The sequence below is a fragment of the Copadichromis virginalis genome, linkage group LG16 (assembly GCF_057382275.1).
Source record: "Copadichromis virginalis isolate Kocher_CV1m ecotype Utaka linkage group LG16, C_Virginalis_male_GT1.1, whole genome shotgun sequence".
In the NCBI taxonomy this organism is placed as follows: Eukaryota; Metazoa; Chordata; class Actinopteri; order Cichliformes; family Cichlidae; genus Copadichromis; species Copadichromis virginalis.
Genome location: NC_140633.1, coordinates 41,206,795 through 41,226,040, shown reverse-complemented (window position 1 = coordinate 41,226,040; position 19,246 = coordinate 41,206,795). Strand labels below are relative to the sequence as shown.

At 48.4% G+C, this 19,246-nt stretch overlaps 1 protein-coding gene and 1 long non-coding RNA gene across 5 annotated transcripts in view; one reads left to right on the top strand and one right to left on the bottom strand.

The window, feature by feature from the left end:
- qtman (queuosine-tRNA mannosyltransferase) overlaps window positions 1-6,130 on the top strand; it is a 21,548-nt gene extending 15,418 nt beyond the window's left edge. For 3 of the 4 annotated variants that reach the window (XM_085434866.1, XM_085434865.1, XM_085434868.1), the window contains exons 7-11: window positions 2,836-2,945; window positions 3,394-3,538; window positions 5,380-5,450; window positions 5,535-5,626; window positions 5,702-6,130. In XM_085434866.1, the coding sequence (XP_085290992.1) occupies window positions 2,836-2,945; window positions 3,394-3,538; window positions 5,380-5,450; window positions 5,535-5,626; window positions 5,702-5,776 (493 nt within the window). In that variant the 3' untranslated portion in view covers window positions 5,777-6,130. Of the gene's footprint in view, window positions 1-2,835; window positions 2,946-3,393; window positions 3,539-3,903; window positions 3,965-5,379; window positions 5,451-5,534; window positions 5,627-5,701 lie in introns of those variants that run through there. The other variant, XM_085434867.1, reaches the window with a different exon arrangement.
- On the bottom strand, window positions 3-19,246 carry LOC146691431 (uncharacterized). Its single transcript, XR_014915595.1, has 2 exons — window positions 18,983-19,246; window positions 3-3,624 (listed from the first exon to the last, which is right to left on the bottom strand). It is a non-coding gene; the product is annotated as an uncharacterized LOC146691431 (long non-coding RNA).

The following is a 19,246-nucleotide window of genomic DNA, read 5'->3' as shown; positions in this document are numbered from 1 at the left end:
TCTTTTAAACCAAGGCAGCAAAACAAAATAAAACACATTTCAGAATAAAAGATTTTACTATTTTTACTTTGAAAATGAAACCAGAATGAGACTTTTATATCAGCTGTAAAATAATCTCATGGAACATCAGACCTGAGCTAAACTGCCACAATAAACCTAAGAAAACAAACCTCGAATAAAGCTGTCATTTTAATTCAATGCACTTTTATTTCTACAGCGCCAAATGAAAACAACTGTCGCCTCAAGGTGCTTTATATTGTAAAGTCATTGTGATCATATGACCCCCTATGAGCAAGTACTTTGGAGACAGTGGAAAGGAAAAACTCCCTTTTAACAGGAAGAAACCTCTGGCAATGGCAGGGATAGCTCAGTAGGTAAAGTGGTTGCCCCATGATCGGAAGGTCGGGGGTTTCGACTCCACTGAACGGCTACCCTGAGGTACCCCTGAGCAAGGTACCGTCCCTACACACTGCTCCCCGGGCACGGCACTGGTGGCTGCCCACTGCTTCACTGGCTGAATGGGTTAAATGCAGAGGAGTAATTTCCCTATGGGGACTAACACATACACATTATTACATATTATTATTATTATTATTATTATCCAGCAGAACCAGGCTCAGGGATGGGCGGGGCCATCTGCTGTGATTGGTTGGGGTGAGAGAAGGAAGACAGGATAAAGACATGCTGTGGAAGAGAGACAGAGGTTAATAGCAGGTATGATTCAATGCAGAGAGGTCTGTTAACACATAGTGAGTGACGAAGAAACACCCAGTGCATCATGGGAATCCCCCGGCAGCCTACATCTATTGCAGCATAACTAAGGGAGGATTCAGGGTCACCTGGTCCAGCCCTAACTATATGCTTTAGCAAAAAGGAAAGTTTGAAGCCTAATCTTGAAAGTAGAGATAGTGTCTGTCTCCTGAATCCAAACTGGAAGCTGGTTCCACAGAAGAGGGGCCTGAAAACTGAAGGCTCTGCCTCCCATTCTACTTTTAAATACTCTAGGAACAACAAGTAGGCCTGCAGAGCGAGAGCCAAGTGCTCTAATAGGGTGATATGGTACTACAAGGTCATTAAGATAAGATGGGGCCTGATTATTTAAGACCTTGTATGTGAGGAGCAGGATTTTGAATTCTGGATTTAACAGGAAGTCAATGAAGGGAAGCCAAAACAGGAGAAATATGCTCTCTCTTTCTAGTCCCTGTCATTTATTTTATTTTATTATGAAAAGTTCTGTTATATTAAAAGGAAAGCTTTTATTTTGAAAGTAAAAAACAGGTAATTTCACAGAATCTTCAGCTTTTATTTTGAAGCTTTGAGACAGTTTCCTGCTGTTTGTCAGGTTGAGTGAGTGAAATGTTAATGAAGACGTATAAAAACTCAAAGTTTCACAGCGTGAGGCTGCAAGTTCACTTTCATTAAAACACAAATCCTCTATCATCATGAAGTAATCAGACTACAGTTACAGCAGGTGGAGGCTTGTAAACATGACGTGTTGCAGTGTGAGGCTGATGGTGAGCGTCGGCGTGTGCACCTCACCTTGCGTTGTATCGGTGACAAAGCGGCGTGCTGTAAGCTGCTGTGGTGGCACAAACACAGATGGATTACGGCTGCGGCAACAAGGATTTCCTGTTAATCTCTGATTGAAGCTGCAGCTCATCAGGCTTTAATCTGAGCCTGGCCCCGATCCTCAGATTACAGCCTCTTACTGCTGAGGGGGGGGGCTTCCAGGTGAACACGGTGCTGGAGCTCGATGAATATTAATGAGCTCTTGGCCCTTCACTGAGCATGCACACAAAAAACTGAAAACAGACTGTCAGCAAATGGGGCTTTTATTTTGAAATTATGCTTTAAATCAGCCTGCTAAATTCCTGTAACTAAATGGTAAATGGTGATTTTATTTATATTTTATTATCTGATAAAATAATTGACTTCACTATTGTAACGTTCTCTAACTAAGGCCTTTTATTTTGAAAAACAAATCACCCTGCTTTCTATAACTGACTCTTACTGTGAAAGTCTTGACAGTATGAACTATCTAACTGAGCTTTTACTTTGTAAATCTGTCAGCAGTATTGAGTCTGTATAGATTTTATTGTGAAATTTGAAGATTGCTGTGATTGATGGATCAGTTTCATGTGACAGGTGGCATGTTTCTGGTAGCTTATAGATGTATGACATCATCAGTGTGAGACCTGATTGGTGACTGGAGCATTATTGGTAGGTGATCAGGATGATTGCGATCAGTTTTCGGGCTGATGGCGGACGCTGCAGCTTCCTGTGTGGATGAATTTGAGGGTTCTGGTGGCTGTGAGGTTGATCCTGTTAATTACGCTCTCAGACCGAGAAGGCGGGGATGGTAACTCTCGGTCCTCCCCGTCACGGCGATGCTCGGGGAGGAGGATTGGAGGCTCGCTGAAGGAGTGAAAGGTTTGCGGGAAATGAGGGAATTATCTGCGGCCAGCCGGAACGAGCTGCGAATGGAAGGAATAATCTGCTTGCTTGTCATCTGAGGAGATCATTGTTGCCGCTGCGGCTGCTGTTTGACCTTCACTGTGTAAGCAGAGGATCAGGTGGAGACGACCACCAACACCTGACGCCACACAGAAAGTCACCTACATGCAGGAAACAGGAAGCAAACAGCAGCTGGGTGTGTTCTTCTGTTGGCTTGTCCCAAGCACTGCTGACCTCTGACATCACAGCCACCTGACCACCTTCAGACTTCACATACATGTATTAAAGTGTGTGTGTGTGTGTGTGTGTGTGTGTGTGTGTGTGTGTGTGTGTGTGTGTGTGTGTGTGTGTGTGTGTGTGCGCGTGCGTGCGTGCGTGCAGGGAGCATGATAAAAACCCTGAGCTGTTCTTCAGCACTCTGCTCAGACTGAAGGAGCGAGGACTCGACTTCCACCTGTCCGTGCTCGGAGAGACCTTCACCGACGTGCCCGGTACACACACAAATACACGCACACACACACGCGGGAAGGAAAAACTCCCTTTTAACCTCCAGCAGAACCAAGCTCGAGGAGTCCAGCAGCTCCTCCTCTCACTGGTTCTCAGGCGGCAGTTGAACCATCTTCTAAGGGTCAAAGGTCACTGCTGCCCCTGTGTTTCTAACGGATTGTATCATCAGCTGATGATGTGATTGTGTGTGTGTGTGATATTAAAGTTTTAGAGCAGCCTTTAAATCAGCTTCATGAGCACTGAATTTAATCCCATTAGGACGACTCTAATCGACTCTGATTGGCTAAGAGGGTCACAGTATTGATTGTGACGCGCGCACACACACACACACACACACACACACACACACACACACACACACACACACACAATATCTGCAAGTTATTTCATTCTGTTTATAACCTTCTCCTCCTTCCTCTCCTCCTACTGCAGAGATCTTCTCCTCCTCCAGACTCCTCCTGGACTCCCACATCTTGAACTGGGGTTTCCTCCCCTCTAAGGAGGACTACCTGAGGGTTCTGTGTGAGGCTGATGTTGTTGTCTCCACTGCCAATCACGAGTTCTTCGGCGTCGCCATGTGAGTCACCTGTTTTACCTGCGCCAGGGTTGATCTCATGCGCCTTTATACAGATTTACTCTCTGGTGTTCTGCAGCAGGAAGTTCCTATAGACAGAATAAAACCATAGTTTAATTATAATGTGAGTGTGACCAAACAGCGGGATTTTAAAGTAAAAGTCTTAGTTTTAAAATACAGAAATTAATTTCACGTGACACCCCCCCCCCCCCCCCCACAGATTTCTGTTCTTCCACACAGTGTAAAAGCTGAGGCTTTTACTTTGTTGACATTTGCAGACACTTTTATGATGAAGCTCTTATTTTGGTGAACTGTGTCCTAATACTGTTGTTTTGACCAGCTGTATGATGAAGCTTTTATTTTGGCAGGCCGTGTCCTGGTGCTGTTATTTTGATGGGCTGTAGGCTGTATGAAGAAACTTTTATTTTGGTGAGCTGCGTCCTGTTATTTTGGTGGGCTGTATGAAGAAGCTTATAGTTTGGCGGGCTGTGTCCTTCTGTCATTTTGATGGACTGCATGATCAAGCTTTTATTTTGGTGGGCCGCATCCTTCTGTTATTTTGACGGGCTGTACATCAGCGGTCTCCAACCTTTTTTGCGCCACGGACCGGTTTATGCCCGACAATATTTTCATGGATCGGCCTTTAAGGTGTTGCGGATAAATACATCAAAATAAAACTAGTACCGGTACCAAAAAAAAGAAAATTTATTCATAACACACGTGAAAAGACCCAGGAAATCGAGTTAACGATAAAAACGATAACAAAATAACGCTGAAAACCGATAAAAACCCTGAAAACTATACATTTCACACCTGAGCCTCAACTCTCACAGCCCGGTGTCAAACGACTCACGGACCGGTACCGGTCCGAGGCCCGGGGGTTGGGGACCGCTGCTGTACATTGTATGAAGGAAGCTTTTATTTTGGCGGACCATGTCCTGCTGCTGTTATTTAGTGGTCATGTCTGAGTTTGTGTCCTTTAATAATTCAGCGTGAGCTGCTGCTGTTCGGGGTGCGTTTGATTCCACTGCAGGCGTCGCAGCGGTCGGTGCAGTCCTGATCTGAGAGTCTCTGCATCCCTCCCAGGCCTCAGAGTCTTCACTCAGGTGTCACATCAAGGACTCTTTGAAAGCGTCCAGAGTCCAGCAGAGTCCTGCAGGTGTGACTTCAGTCAGCCCGAATCAGCCAATCAGACAGTTCGGAGCATCCGTGTGATGTTCACCTGATTCATGTCAGCTCTATTGATCCCAGATGAGAGAAACGAGCACACACGAGGACTCTGCAGCACCGAGGAATCCAGCTAATGTTCAGACTGTTCACAGCAGTAATGATCGGGTCATTAGCGATCACATTATTGATCAATCGCGTCAGAGCAGCTGAACTCTCAGGCAGCAGCTCGCCTCTGCACTGATTGTTAATGATCAGGTTATTGATCAGTGAGTCACATCAAGGCAGTCACATGACCACATGGTCAAAAGTTCCTCTGCTAAAGAATCCTGCACCAATTACAGCAGAGAAGAAGAAGAGCGCCGTCCGAGGGGGCGATAGTGCACGCTAGTGTTAGCATGCTAACAGGCAGAGTGCTACTTAATCACTCAGACCTGCTGACTGAACAGGAAACTCAACAAAATAAATGCCTGCATGTAGATAGAAGGGGGGAAAGTACAAGTTTATTTTAACAAAATAAAAGCCTCTGTAAGGTGATAACTGAGGGGAAGTCAGTTCTGTTTATTCCTGGTTTCTCATTGGTCAGGACTCTCAGGTAATGGTAGCTGGTACAGGTGTGCAGAATGCTCTGCTCTCTCATTGGCTCTCAGGTGAGTCACGTGTTGAATGTGTTGCAGGTTGGAGGCGGTGCATTGCGGCTGCTTCCCTCTGTGTCCGAAGGCGCTCGTTTACCCCGAGATATTTCCAGGTGAGCACACCTGTGTCTCTGCAGCTTCTTCTTCTGCTGTCCTTAAAGGAGCACACCTAAACTACTACTTGTTCTCTAATGCAGCACAGTACCTGTACTCCACACCTGAGCAGCTCTGTAAGCGGCTGCAGGGACTCTGCAGGAAGCCCGACGTTGTCCGTAGACATATCGTCAAGGTAACGGCATTTAACCGATTAACTGTGTCGTGCGGTGACGACCTCCTCCGTCAGCATGTGGTTCTGATTCTGCAGGTGGACACCTCGGCCTACTCCTGGGCCGCCCTGAAGCCGCGTTTCCAGGATTTGTTGTCAGCCCCGTGTCCCTGAACACACCGCTGCCGCCATCGCGTCTGACCTGCGGCGCCACTGAGCTCAGCATGAGAGCCAACTCTGAGCCCACGAGTCTGGACTCGTTCTGGTCTCCTCAGACTGGGTTCTTGGAGGAGTTCTGTGCTGGACCCACAAAGAGGCCAATTCTTCCTCCACAGGACTGATCAGACTGGACCAGGTCCTGGTCTTGATCCTGGTTTAACTCTGGGTCCTAGTCCTGATCCTGGACCTGGTCCAGGATTCTGAAGTTTGTTTGTGGTTCTGCTGAAGATGCTGTAAAACTTTTCTGATATGTTTGAAATGGACTCGTTTGTTATTGATAAACATGACATAAAATCAGAATTAACACGATCACACGTTGTGTTGTTATTCAGGTATGGAAGCCCATTTATGCCAAAACACTGAGACAAATAAGAAAAACAAACGTTTATTTATTTGAAGTCATTTCTGAACCGTCACGCAGCCTCTAGCAGAACCGCCGTTATTGATCCGATTGATCGGTGGCAGAGACGCTTCACTTTTAAATTCAGTAAAACCAAAAACCAGCCGCCGTACGTGAGTGAGGCGCTGTGCTCATGTGACACATGCTGTTTGAGAGCCGCGGAGGCCACTGCTTCCTGATTGGATGACACCATCATCACTGCCAAACATTGTCTTGTAAAAACTGTTCTGGTCATGTGATCAACACCCAAACCTGGCCCAGGTGTTGGTCCTGGAAATTCCTTGAGGGGCGGAGCGTCAAAGGTTTAAAGAAAATTTAAGTCGGGTTTATTCTGAACCGCAGAAACAACCTGAACAGACCCCAGACGAGGCTCCCGCCCTGGAACAGGATGAGAAACGGCGTGAAAACACATCTTTGCTTTTAAAGCCTGAAACATGGCCGTGACATCGATGGCGGTGGGCTGAGTTTTGACTCGTGAACCTTCACCTGAGACGATCTGGTGATCGCGAACTAATCACGCCGGAGGAAGTGTAAAAACCTGATGTGAAAGCAGACAGTGAACGCCTCAGGACTGACGCTCTTCTTCTGTGGTGTAAATGTACGTAGTGACTCTGTTCTGGCTGTCGTGTCTCTAACGAGGTCGGCATGGCGCCGTCACCTTCGAGGACTCGCCCACTAATGGTTGATGGTGGGCGATGTTCGGCATGTTGGCATGCCATATGTCATCAGTTCCGCGGGCAGAGCGAGCGTGTCATGAATATTCCCGCAGCTTATTACAGAGCCGCGTCCTGACGCTCATCTGCTCTGACACCATCAGCACCGATCACATCAGGACGCCATGCTGCTGTGTCTGACGACAAGGGCGGGGTTTGAACACGCAGGAGCCGACCTCTGAACGGTGTCCAGACCGGGGTCACAGACCCAGACTGAACACGAGAGGTCAGAGCGAGGCTCCTCAGATCGCTGAGCTTCGGCCCTCATCTGTGAGGTCAGAGGTCACAGGTTTGATTGCTGAGCTGTGGTAAACGCGGTGTCGCTGCCGGCCTGGTTCTGGTCAGCCGCTGAAAACCTCTGCTGTGAATCATGTGACTGGCGTTTTCCACTGTCAGTAGAAACAGACTCTAATGTGTCGACAGGTGAAGGAACAATCAGACGTTCACACAACAGCTGACGGCTCACCTCATCCATCTTTTATGTACAGTCTGTGGTTGTTATCAGGCTCATTAACAACCTGTCACCACTTCCTGCGTCAGCCTCGCACCTGAGACAGGAAGTAACCTCGATCAGCTGACGGACACAGGTAAACTCCAGCTCCTGACATGTTTAATGCAACAGTGATGATGAAGAGTCCCTGTGAGTGTGGGAGCTTTGGCGTGCACAGCTGAGCGGTCGATAAATGAGGCCTCGGGTGTGTGTGAGGAGGAGCGGGACTGAGCGCGCTCAGTGCCAGCCGCAGGGCTGATGTGATCTGGATCACTGTCGTCCCCGCACAGCCCGACAGCTGCGTGAAGATGCCAGCGTGCATTAATTAGCAGCTGATTTTACTGAGCGGGGGTGGGGGGCTGGACCGTGATGCCCCTCCTGGCTGCAGGGCTCCCACTAATTGGATCAGGATCACTGAGTCCTGAAGGATTCGGGGGGATGGCGGGGGAGGCGGGGTGCTATGTGAACGCTTCAGTTTCAGCTTCTGTCTGCTGTCACATGACCTCTTCGTCCCTTTGTCTGACCCCGAGGGTCTGCTGTATTCACCTTCATGCAGGTGTGCTCTCTCAGAGGGCCGCCCCTCCCTGAGCCTGGATTGGCTGTCGGTTTCTTCCTGTTCGAAGGGTGTCTTCCCTCCCACTGTCACTGTGACTCATCCACGGGAGGTCTGAGTGTCGAGTTTCTCTGAATTACCGGAGCTCTCTACAGTATGAAGCACCTTTAAGGAGCCTTGGCTCTAAGGTTCTTCTGTCCTCTGATTGGGCAGTTTTAAAACAGCCTGTTTGGAGTTCCCATGAGCAAACACCGCTTGAACCTCAGAGGAAGATGAGGCAGTGTGCTGGTTCATGTCCCATCATGCTGTGGAGGAAGTGAAGTCACGGGTGAAGCAGGTGACTCTTCTTACCGAACACAGACTGCGACACAGTGAGAGGTGTGTGTGTGTGTGTGTGTGTGTGTGTGTGTGTGTGTGTTTGTTTGTGTTTACAGGAGACTCCACAGCAGCGACGCGCGTGCGTAACCTTCATCTGTTCGCCCGTTAACGTCTGAACAGCTCGGTGGGGCTTTTACTCTGATTAGTTTGACTGTTTTTCAAAATAAATCTCACTTCCTGCTGCAGACACGAGAATTGTCTGTGAATAAAACCAGCAGAAATGATCGTTTCCATTGCGAGTGGCTTCTGCTAGAACCACTTACCGCTTCAGGAACATCGGCTTTCTTTGATCATTCCTGAAGCCCAGCGGGAGCTGGTCTGGAATCAGCTGACAGCGACTTCCTGAGGAACAATGAAACAGCGGTGCCGGCAGCAGAGGCTCATGGGTACTGTAGTGTTGTGATGCGGAGACTGGAAGCGTGAGGCCGGACGGTGGCGTGGAGGCAGCGGTCCGATAAGCTGCTGTTTGAAAGCGCCACATGTGGACGTGTTGATCGGAAAGTTTGTGGGGATTTCATCTCATCAGACGCTACTCGCTTTATCGCCGAGTGCGACTCTGCAATCTTCAAGCTGCAGATTAAAGAGGAATTACAAGATAATCTTGAATAATCCACGGAGCACGGACACTCGACAGCAGAGTCATTCTGAGCGCTGACAGCTCCGTCCATCAACACCCAGATTACCCATGAAATTAGCACGAGAGCTCGCTGCTAATTCGCTGTCCAGCTGATTAATCTGCCACGCAGCCCGGGCAGATTGCACTGTGATTAAACACACAAAGGTTTAATTTTCCCACGCTCAGCGGTGCTCTGAGCGCAGCGTCCTCTGTCAGGAGCTTCTTCGGTCGGACACAGATTTAAAAAACGAGTGTTTCATGCTGAATCTGCCACTCAGAGAGCTGACAGCTGCAGATGATGCTGTGTGACTGTAACAGGAACCTGAAGCTCCCTCAGCTCTGTGGAGCTTCGTGTCTCTCTGAGGATGTGACAGCTGGCTCTCACTGTCCTGCTGAAACCATCTGACTTCCTGTTGATCTGCTCCCTGTGCTCCAGTCTGACACAGACTGAGGCCACACGTCGAACATCCAGCTGAGGAGCTCGACCATCAACACACTGCTGATGGTTGACATTTCCTGATCGGTGTCTGTGTTCTTGGACTCATAGCGCTGCTCTCTGATTGGTGCAGCTGAAACCAGCTGATTGAGTCATTAGAAACTCTGAGACAACATGATGCAGGCACCATGATCAGTCCAGTCTGAGGAAGCAGAGGTTTTTAGCCTCTGAATCCACACTGGAAGCTGGTTCCACAGAAGAGGGGCCTGAAAACTGAAGGCTCTGCCTCCCATTCTACTTTTAAATACTCTAGGAACAACAAGTAGGCCTGCAGAGCGAGAGCGAAGCGCTCTAATAGGGTGATATGGTACTACAAGGTCATTAAGATCAGATGGGGCCTGATTATTTAAGACCTTGTATGTGAGGAGCAGGATTTTGAATTCTGGATTTAACAGGAAGCCAAAACAGGAGAAATCTGCTCTCTCTTTCTAGTCCCTGTCAGGACTCTTGCTGCAGCATTTTGGATCAGCTGAAGGCTTTTCAGGGAGTTTTTAGGACTTTCTGATAATAATGAATTACAGTCGTCCAGCCTGGAAGTAATAAATGCATGAACTAGTTTTTCAGCGTCACTCTGAGACAGGATATTTCTAACTTTAGAGATGTTGCACAAATGGAAGAAAGCAGTCTTACATATTTGTTTAATATGTGCGTCGAAGGACATGTCCTGGTCAAAAATGACTCCAAGGTTCCTCACAGTCTGTGTGTCTGATCATCGCTGACATCAGATCTAATGGTTGGTTATGGCAGTGAGAGGACGAACGTGTTTACTCAGCTGCCGTCCTTCCTCCCTGCTTCTCGCCACGCTCCACAAACAATGCTGACTTCCTGTGGTGCTCGGATATCACCGCTCTCGCTCGCTCTCGCCTTTCACTGTGATACCTGAGGGCCTCGGGGCTGTGGGCACCAAGAGAAACGGGACACTCAGCACCACTGCCTGACCTCACACTCTCAGGTTAGCGAGCAGAAAAATGTTCCAGCAGAGGCGACGAGTGCAAAGGTGACAGGAAGCCGCTCGATGCAGCTGATCTTCATGTCTGCAGTGCTGCTGCTATCAGCTCGCACTGACTCTGAGGTCTGCATCGTTAAAACGAGGCGACGCACAGATGGAGCCTGTGATGGAGTGCGCACAGACCCTCCGTCCAAGTCTTCCTGGAAGCTCGTAGAACTGAGGCTGAAATAATGAAGAGAGCTTTGAGTAAGAATGAATTTTTCATGCCGGTCTGAATCTGAGCGAGCATCTCAGTCAGATGAAAAGAGCAGAGCGACGTTTGGCCCTCAGCCTCAGCAGAGGAAACAAAGACGGGGTCTGGAACTAAGTGTTTCATGAGGCCTGGTTCTGAGGGTCCAGCTGAGGGTCCGGAGGTTGTGAGGGGGTCATGTGAGGGCTGGTATTCATGGTGATTATGGCGCGTACTTTGAGGTGTTGCTGGAGCTCACAGCTGACACATGGAAGCCTCTGTCATGGTGCTGCTGAGGTCTTCAGACAGGCCTGCAGATGTTCCAGCTGTGTTACTGAAGTGGGCTGCTGTGGACGTCGTTCTGGATCAGACCAGGTTCTGGTTTCCTGTGAGCTGATCTGCGATGAAGCTGTCCGTGCTGACCTCGGTGCCCGGCACTCGGCCGACCCGTCGTTACCTTTGTTCCATCCAGATGAGATGAAATCCGCCGAGGCTCCGGCAGGACGTTAATCTCCGGCTTTAGCAGCTGATCTTCGGTCCGCAGCACAGAAAAGGTATTTTGTGATTCACTCTTCAAAGCTGCTTACAGACTGAAGTGACTTTAATTTGGTTCTTGAGGGAAACAGTGAGAGCTCAACGTGGAGGATTTACACCCAGATTACACGCCTTTTATTCTGGAGGTCTCCCAAACATCTGTTTCACACTTATTTTGTCTCTTATTTTGTAAAAGAATGAAGTGTGTGTGCTGTGGACGTCCCTGAGACAGCGCTCCGGGGTTAAAGGTCAGAAATTGAGTCATGTCATTGGTCTGAACTACTCCATGATGAAGGTCATGTTTAATTAAGACTATGGACCAATCAGTGAAGCCACAGGAAGTTCATGTTTTTCCTGCTTCTGCATCGAAGCAGAAACTGACTGTCAGGTCCTTTCAGTGTCACTCGTCGTCGTTCTCTCGCCGCTCTCCCGGATTCCACTTCCTTTGCATCACTCACTCTGAGTGTGAACACTCTGTCTCTGAGGCTGATGTTTCATCACCCAGGGTCACGCCTACAACTTCATGTGACTTCAGAATCTCAAAGGTCACACAAATGAAGCAGCTGTTGGTTCTGCGATGTTTCCACAGACGAAGCCTTTCACTCCATCTCGGTGACTTCAGCACATCTGTTCTCAGCTGGACACAACGAGGCCTCGCATGATTGGCTCTGTGATGGCTGACCCTTCGCTGTGACACGTTTGTTATTCTGCTGATAATTGGAGATAAAGAACTCGTTAAAGGGCTGTGTTGTTCTTTTATGAGCAAACGTCATGAATGTTGCAGACGCAGAGACGGGTCTGTAGCTGCTCGCCGCGTTAAATATTCATCACTTTAAATAAGACTCCTCGAAGGAACCTCGTTTCTTTCTTATCCTTTTTCATTCTCTGAAGCAGAGGCTCCGATTCGGAGCAGGGACCATCGCTCTGCACTGCCTCTCGCTGCCTTCGTGCTGGTTTACGGACATTTCTGTCTCTCTTTCTTCCCTTTGAATGTATTTTTTCACAGTTCGGAGAATCAGCTACAGAACGTTTGTCTCTACTCTCAGAACAGCTCCATCGTTCCCTGCAGTCCTCCATGTTTGATCTGCCAGAGCTCGAGGAGCTTGTTCTAACTGTGACGCCTGCAAGCGTTCAGCTGTGATTGGTTCTGTGTCAGAGTGCACTGGTGGGCGTTGGTGACCCCGCTGCACACTTCGACCTTCAGCGTCGATTCATTCAGAGGTCGCCATGAGAAGCCTGAGCTCATGTTGCACTGACAGTCTGTGGCGTGTTGTTAGCGTGTTGTTGGTGTGTTGTTGGCGTGTTGAGCAGCACCTTTGTCCCTGACGAGATGAGGTCATGTGACCTGTGGCCTCGATGCGATGCAGGAGCTCATCTCCGGTTTGATTAGGAGCTGAATAAAGGAGCAGAGTCTCCTAATCTTTAATACATCTTGGAGTGCAGGAAGTGCGATCTGTTGTTGGAGCGATTAGGGCGGAGGCTCGCCGCCATGTGTGTGGTGGCGGCAGGAAAGAAGCAGCGCTGCAGTTTAATCATCCTGCAGCATGAATCTGCAGCTGCTGCTTCCTTTAAGATTTAAGAGGATTTAAAGATGAATCCAAAGTGAACAGCGCTGACGTTACACTCACAGCTGTGCTGCTCTCCTGCTGCTCCAGGGTCACATGGTCACATCAGATGGCCACAAGGTGATATCACATGATCCAGCTCAGAGCGACCTGCAGACATGTCATGGCTCAGCTCCACAGAGGCTCACCTTCTGCCACCTCATCAATGATGGTTTGCTGTGATCAGTGATGGTCTCCTTCATTTACAAGCAGCAGCAGAAACTGTGAGCTCAGTCTCCAACAGCTTCAACACAAACCGAACTTCAGCACTTTCATTGTCCTGAGTGAACACGTGGAACCATAGAAGTCGTGCCTTTGCTGTGTAAGAGAGCGCTGCCGATGGTTTCATCTTTGTTCTGTTCATACGTGACTCACAGATCATACGTGTGTCCTTGTTAGGACAGGGATGTGTTGGTGTGTGACCACAGCCTCAGGTTTACACTGTAATTATGAGACGGCCTCTGTCACTCCAACCTTCTGCATGGACCTGCTCTGAAGTCTTCCACTGGTCCTCCTGCTCCGCCTCCTCCTTTCTCTGCACATGTGAACAGAAACTGACAGCTTTAGATTTTGAATTTATTTAAAGGGACGATGCACATTAATGAACACATACCAGTGTAAATATGCCAAAAGGCTACTTTTCCTCTGTAGTCCCAACACTAAATGTTATAATACAATAAAATGCAAAACAGAACCATAAAGATAACACATCATATGAAACTGGTGATGTCAGCCATCATTTGAGATGAGTTTTAGTTGTGTTGAAGGTCGTGTATTCTCTTATTATCACTACATTTGACTGCAAACACCTGTTTACTGAATGTTGTACGTCTACACAATCCCTCAGCTGCCTATCAAAGCTCTGCTGTCAGTGTCACACAAACTAATGATGGAGCATCATTGACGTATAAACACAGGAAGAAGAAAACCACCAGCAGCTGACGTGACCCTGAACACCAGGCAACGCAGCGCACACGCTCCAGTGATGCGCTGTGAGGTTTTTGGGCCCTTCACGTGTTTCTGCGATAAAGGCCAAAAACGGTTCGTTTCAATTATTTATCGGCGCGACACGAGATCATGCTAATTAGCATCGTGTCAGCGTAAATCAGACTCCAATTATGCTAATCCCTGTGAGCGTCCCGCCACCTTCAGCTCAGAGACACCACGCTCACATCAACATCATCAGAGACCAGAGGGACGGACACGAGTGGCTGTGCACACACACACACTGAACATGGTTTTATCATCAGGCAGTTAGCACAAGAGCAACAGCCTGACACACAGCGACAAACTGAAGAACAGGAAACAGTCCTCATTAACCCTCCGTGCCCCAGCGCAGCTCCGTCAGACTGTTCCAGATCCCCGACAAAATCGGATGAACATCGAAACACAAGCACAAAGTGCTGAAACGTGTCAGTTAAAGGTGAGCTTGAGCTATATGACCAGCTGGTAATCTCCACCTCTTCCTCATCAGCACATGAAAACGTGCATAAACACACATCTATTCCTGATATTGTCACATTGTTTCTGACCAACGATGTGGTTAAGACAAAGAGGGATTATTTTGAACTGTGACTCATGCAGAGTCCAGTCTGGAGCTGGACAAGAGCAGAGTGGTCAGCATGAATATTAACCGCCTCCTTATCGTCACAGGGCTGGCAGAGTGATGTCACTTCCACACCGTCAGTGTCATGGCTCCGCTAACAGCTGGTGTGAAGACGCCGCCTCAGTGAGAATCGGTGAACGCTGAGCAAACAGTCAGCAAATCAAAGACTCAATTAAGCGGCCGTGGCGTGGCTGGAGGTCACGTGACCCTGATTGTTTACTGATGCTGGACTCTGAGCGCGGCGCCTCTCCCTTCTCCGTCACTTTAACCTTAGAGAACAACAGAGGAATGAAGCCGCGCTCCTCAGTGGCCAATCGCAGCCGCCGAGCGCCGAGGCCTCTCCTCACACGGGGAACTAATTTATTGAGCTCACGGTTGGAGCGAAATACACCATTAAAGGGCATATTTAAGCACATTTGCAATCCTTAGAAGAAGGTAACGGTATTTGAATTTGCCCCAGCTTGAAGGAGAGTCTTTAATGTTGTGTCCACGGGACAAATGCACATCAAAGGCGGCGCGCTCCTGACGCTCCAAATCAAATACTTGTGGATTAAAGCGAGGGGCAGGTGGCCCCCAGACTGTCCTCTCTGGCAGAGCTGCCGGGCACGCTGACTCACTGAGTGCGTTCCAACCACCGCCTTGCGCCGCGCTATCGTTCCCCCGAATGCAAATTAAATCCGGGCGCCGGAGCTGCTTTGAATTCCTGCAGGAGGGGGATTCTCCTCCCTCTGCTCCCCACGCTTATCAGCCCCACGCTCGGGAGGCAAATGGGGGTATTTATATGAAGAGGTGCCATGCTCCCAGTCATTTATGCTTCTGGTGTAACCCCCCCTTACTCCTCCTCCTGCTATTCTTCCCTGTATAAACAAGAAGAGGCCATCTTTGATCTCCTCTGGCTGCAGGAGGAGATCAGCGAGCCTGCTGACCTCAGATCTGTTCAGGTTGCTTGACAGACGCAGCGCTGGGTTCAATACCACGTCAGTCTGTGCCTGTGGTCCACCCTCAGTGAGGTCATTTCCTCCTCCTGCTGGTTACCACTCACTAACACGTCTGCTTCAGTGAAACAGCTTCACGTGGAAGAAAACCTAAACTCAGATTATCACACGCTGCACAGCTGATCTCAGGACAGCACCACCTTTAACCTCCACTCAGGAGTCTGCAGCAGGTGAGGATGAAGGTGGGGATGATGATGGTGGTGGTTATAGTGATGTTAGAAAATAAAAAATCTAAGCCAGAAGGGGAAGAAAAGCAACACACGTGTGTAAAGAAAATGTGGTTACCATCAAATCAGCAAAGATGCGCAGAAAAGAAGGTCAGACAGCAACGAGGGAGATTCAGAAGGACAAAAGGAACAACAACACCATCCCTGACGTAGCAGGTTTATCAGAGGAGCTCAGGAGAGTCTTCTCCAAGCACCAGTGTACTTCAGACCCAGCCACACACTCAGAAACAAACCGGTTCATCGCAAACACAAACCTAAGAAGGTCATCCCAGGTTGATTCTGTTCATCTGGACGTTTCAGTGGGAGGAACGTTTCATCATTATCAGGTGACTCCTTCAGTCTCAGCTGACTGCAGGTAGCTCAGTGGGCTCGTTTTAGTTTTAAAGTGCAACCATCAGTCTTGTGGTCCAGACTTCCACGTTACAGATGGATGGTGGATCTAAAAACAGCAGCATCAGCTCGCCTTGTCTGCACATCTGCCACCGTAAACGTGACGTCAGCCGCGTGTTTGAGATCGTTTCACAGTGGTGACCTCCTCCTCCTCCTCGCCCTGCTCCTCACACAGGAAGCTTATTGTCCTCCTCGCAGTGGCGCCTCATTAACATGCCAGAGGCCTCCACAGGCAGCAGCTACACACATATGATCAGAGCAACACTCACACCTGAGTGCCCTGCACAGTAGGTCATGTGACTTAAATCATGGTGATGTCCAACCCTCACAGAGTGTTTCGTCGCTGACGTGAAGAAACAGCGTCATGTATACACACAGTCTCAGAGCCAGGCCCTCCACCTTCAGTCTGCTAACAGGGTTTTATCAGAAACAGACCTGAGAGTTTAGATGGAGGAGGGATGAACCCGCACCCCCCCCCCCCTCCCCGCCTCCATATCATCATCATCATTATCATGTTCATCTTCACCTGCTGAGCTGCAGCTGCATCACCTTCCTGTCTTTACCAGCACTGCCTCCATCAGGGGAGACAGGTAACTGCACCTGTGTGTTTCTGTCTCTGTGACATGTTTGAAGAGCTTCTGTGACTCAGGTGCATGCAGCCTACCATCGGGCTCCTCTGTGTGCCAGAGCATGTATTTCCCATGATGCCGTGCGCTTTGTCTCAGCAGGTGGAGGTGGCACATTTCCAGCTCAGTGTTGTGTGGTGTTGGTCGGGGGTTTCTCTGGTCTCAGATCTATTAATTCAGATTGATCTGAGCCGCTTTGTCACAAACACCCGGCGCTCAGTGCGGCCCCGGGCTCCGCGCCGCCGCTGCCAGGTAAACATTAGCATAGTAATTAGCCTCCGTTAATTCAGCCAGACTCAGTTCTACTGTCCTCTATTGTTCCTGACAGAGCATCCAGCCCTCAACCATCACAGGAGGAGCTGGTCTCCTCCACTCTCAGTCCTGCTGCTTCTCTTCAGCAGCTCGTCTGAAGGATCAGCAGTCGCAAACAACTACTGAGCAAGAGTTTCAGTCTCAGCTCCCACACTACTCATGAGAGGGACCAGCGTGACTGCAGGCAGCCAGTATAAACCAGTATATAAACCAGCAATAAAACCAGTATCAGTATAAATCGTAATAATAAAAGGTAAGACGGTGCCTGCGACATCAACCCCAATATTTAATAAATGTGTCTGTGCTGCTGTGATTTATGACCACTCTTCCCTAAACCAGTATGTGATGCAGCATCATGGAGCACCTCCATGATGACTGGGCTATAAGAACATGTGTGCTCCTCTTCCTCACCTGAATTCTTCATATCACTCATGAAACGTCCTTCGGGACATGTGAAGAAGAAATTGAGAGAACGAGGCCGTAGGGCCGGCATCCAGGTGCAGATTAGACGAGCCTCCAGGTCGGAGATTCCCCGACTGGACTGGAGGCGTCCCCAGTTTTTACTGTCAGGTTGTGGTTGGAAACCCGTACTCACGGCCGCTGCAGCCTGGGTTTTTCTTGCCGGATGCTCTGGACTATGTCGATTGCGGCCTTACCGCTGTGTCCTTGCAGCTTGCATCACCGTGGCGCAGCTGGAGACCGGACAAGGTGTTTGCTGTCAGTCTCACTGCCACCAGCTGATGTGAAGCCTGTGCTGCCAGCATTTAGCCCATCTCCAACAAATCCTTGGATTTTCTGTTTGGCGAGGTTATCCACCTAAACGAGCCGTGCCCTGTTGGCTGCTCCCGTGTGGGCGCCCCCGTTTAGGTGCCCGTGGACTGCCTGCTGTGTTTAAGGACAGTTACACGTGCAGAGGTATGCAAACTGAAAACTGCTCTTCTTTGAAGTTATTGCCCTCCTGGCCCTGCTGCTGTCTTCTTAGTTCTGATTCTGATTTTATACTGATCTTATATTTTATATATATTTTATATTGATATATTGATGATGAAATCAAACCCGGCAGCTGAACTCTTACCTGTATCTGATTCAGTTTCTGGACCGACCCATCTATAAGGCCACACCTTGAACCTCGTCTTTTCTTTGGGCCTCAGCATTAGCAACGCGTTTGATGAGGACGTACGGTTAAGTGACCATAATTCTGACTTTAGCTCTAAACAAACACTCATAATGACTGAGAGCGCCGCTGCTCTGTCATGCTGACAGTTCTCTGATGTAAACACTCTTATCCACGGCTCATCCATTATGGATCACGTGGCACCGATTAAAACAGGAAAACACGTGAGTGTATGTTAAACTTCTATGGAAGAAAACTATGGCATGGTGAAAAATGTCAGATGACAATATTTTTCTAGAATGGTTGAACAACAGCTACTTAAACCCAGACAGCACTGAACAGGACAATTAAGATAAGATAACCTTTTTTTTCTTTTTTACATAGCTGGTCGAGGTGTCTCATAGAAACATAGGTGTTATTTTTGATAAAGCTCTTTCCCTGGAGCGAAACTTAAAACAGACATTAGGAACCTGCTTTTCAGAACTTAGATCAGAAGATCAGAGGTGTCAGCGAGTGAACTGAGATGATAGTCTCAGGACCTGTCCAAACTATAAAGGCTTGACAGGTTGTCACAGCGACACTGCTGACTCGCTCAAACAGAGGAGCTCATTTAACTCGTTTTAAAGTCATTGATCTAAGTCCCATTTTAACATTAACCTTCAGAAAGCAGCTACAAAAAGCTTTTAAGTAGAGCAGACCTGATGCATTTATGATAGTGTCATGATGACCTCTGTCTGTGAAAGGTGCTGTCTAAACTACCATATTTGTCTAATTACAAGGAGCATTAAGCGAAACAAAACAGTCAGATAAATCAAACTTTACTCAGCTCATTCTTCTTGCTTCCTCCACTTCTGTACCATTGATTGATTAATGTTGAATTCTCTGCAGCTGTTCTATTCCCATGTTGTTGCAGTATATTAATGACTAACCTCGTATTGTGGATGGATTATCTCAGTTGTTCTCCTGACTGAAGTTTGGTCCGTTTACAGCATCCTGCCATGCGATTGCATTTGTCTCTAACCATCAGGAACCCTCACGTTAACTTTTATCGAGTGGAAAGAAGTTAGCTTCATCCTCCAGCTTCACTGTTTATGTTATGCTAACATAGCTGTGTAGCTAGCGGTCACGTAGCACATCATTATATAGCAGCTAGCCCAACTTCAGTAACCCTACAAACGTCACTGCTGTTTAGT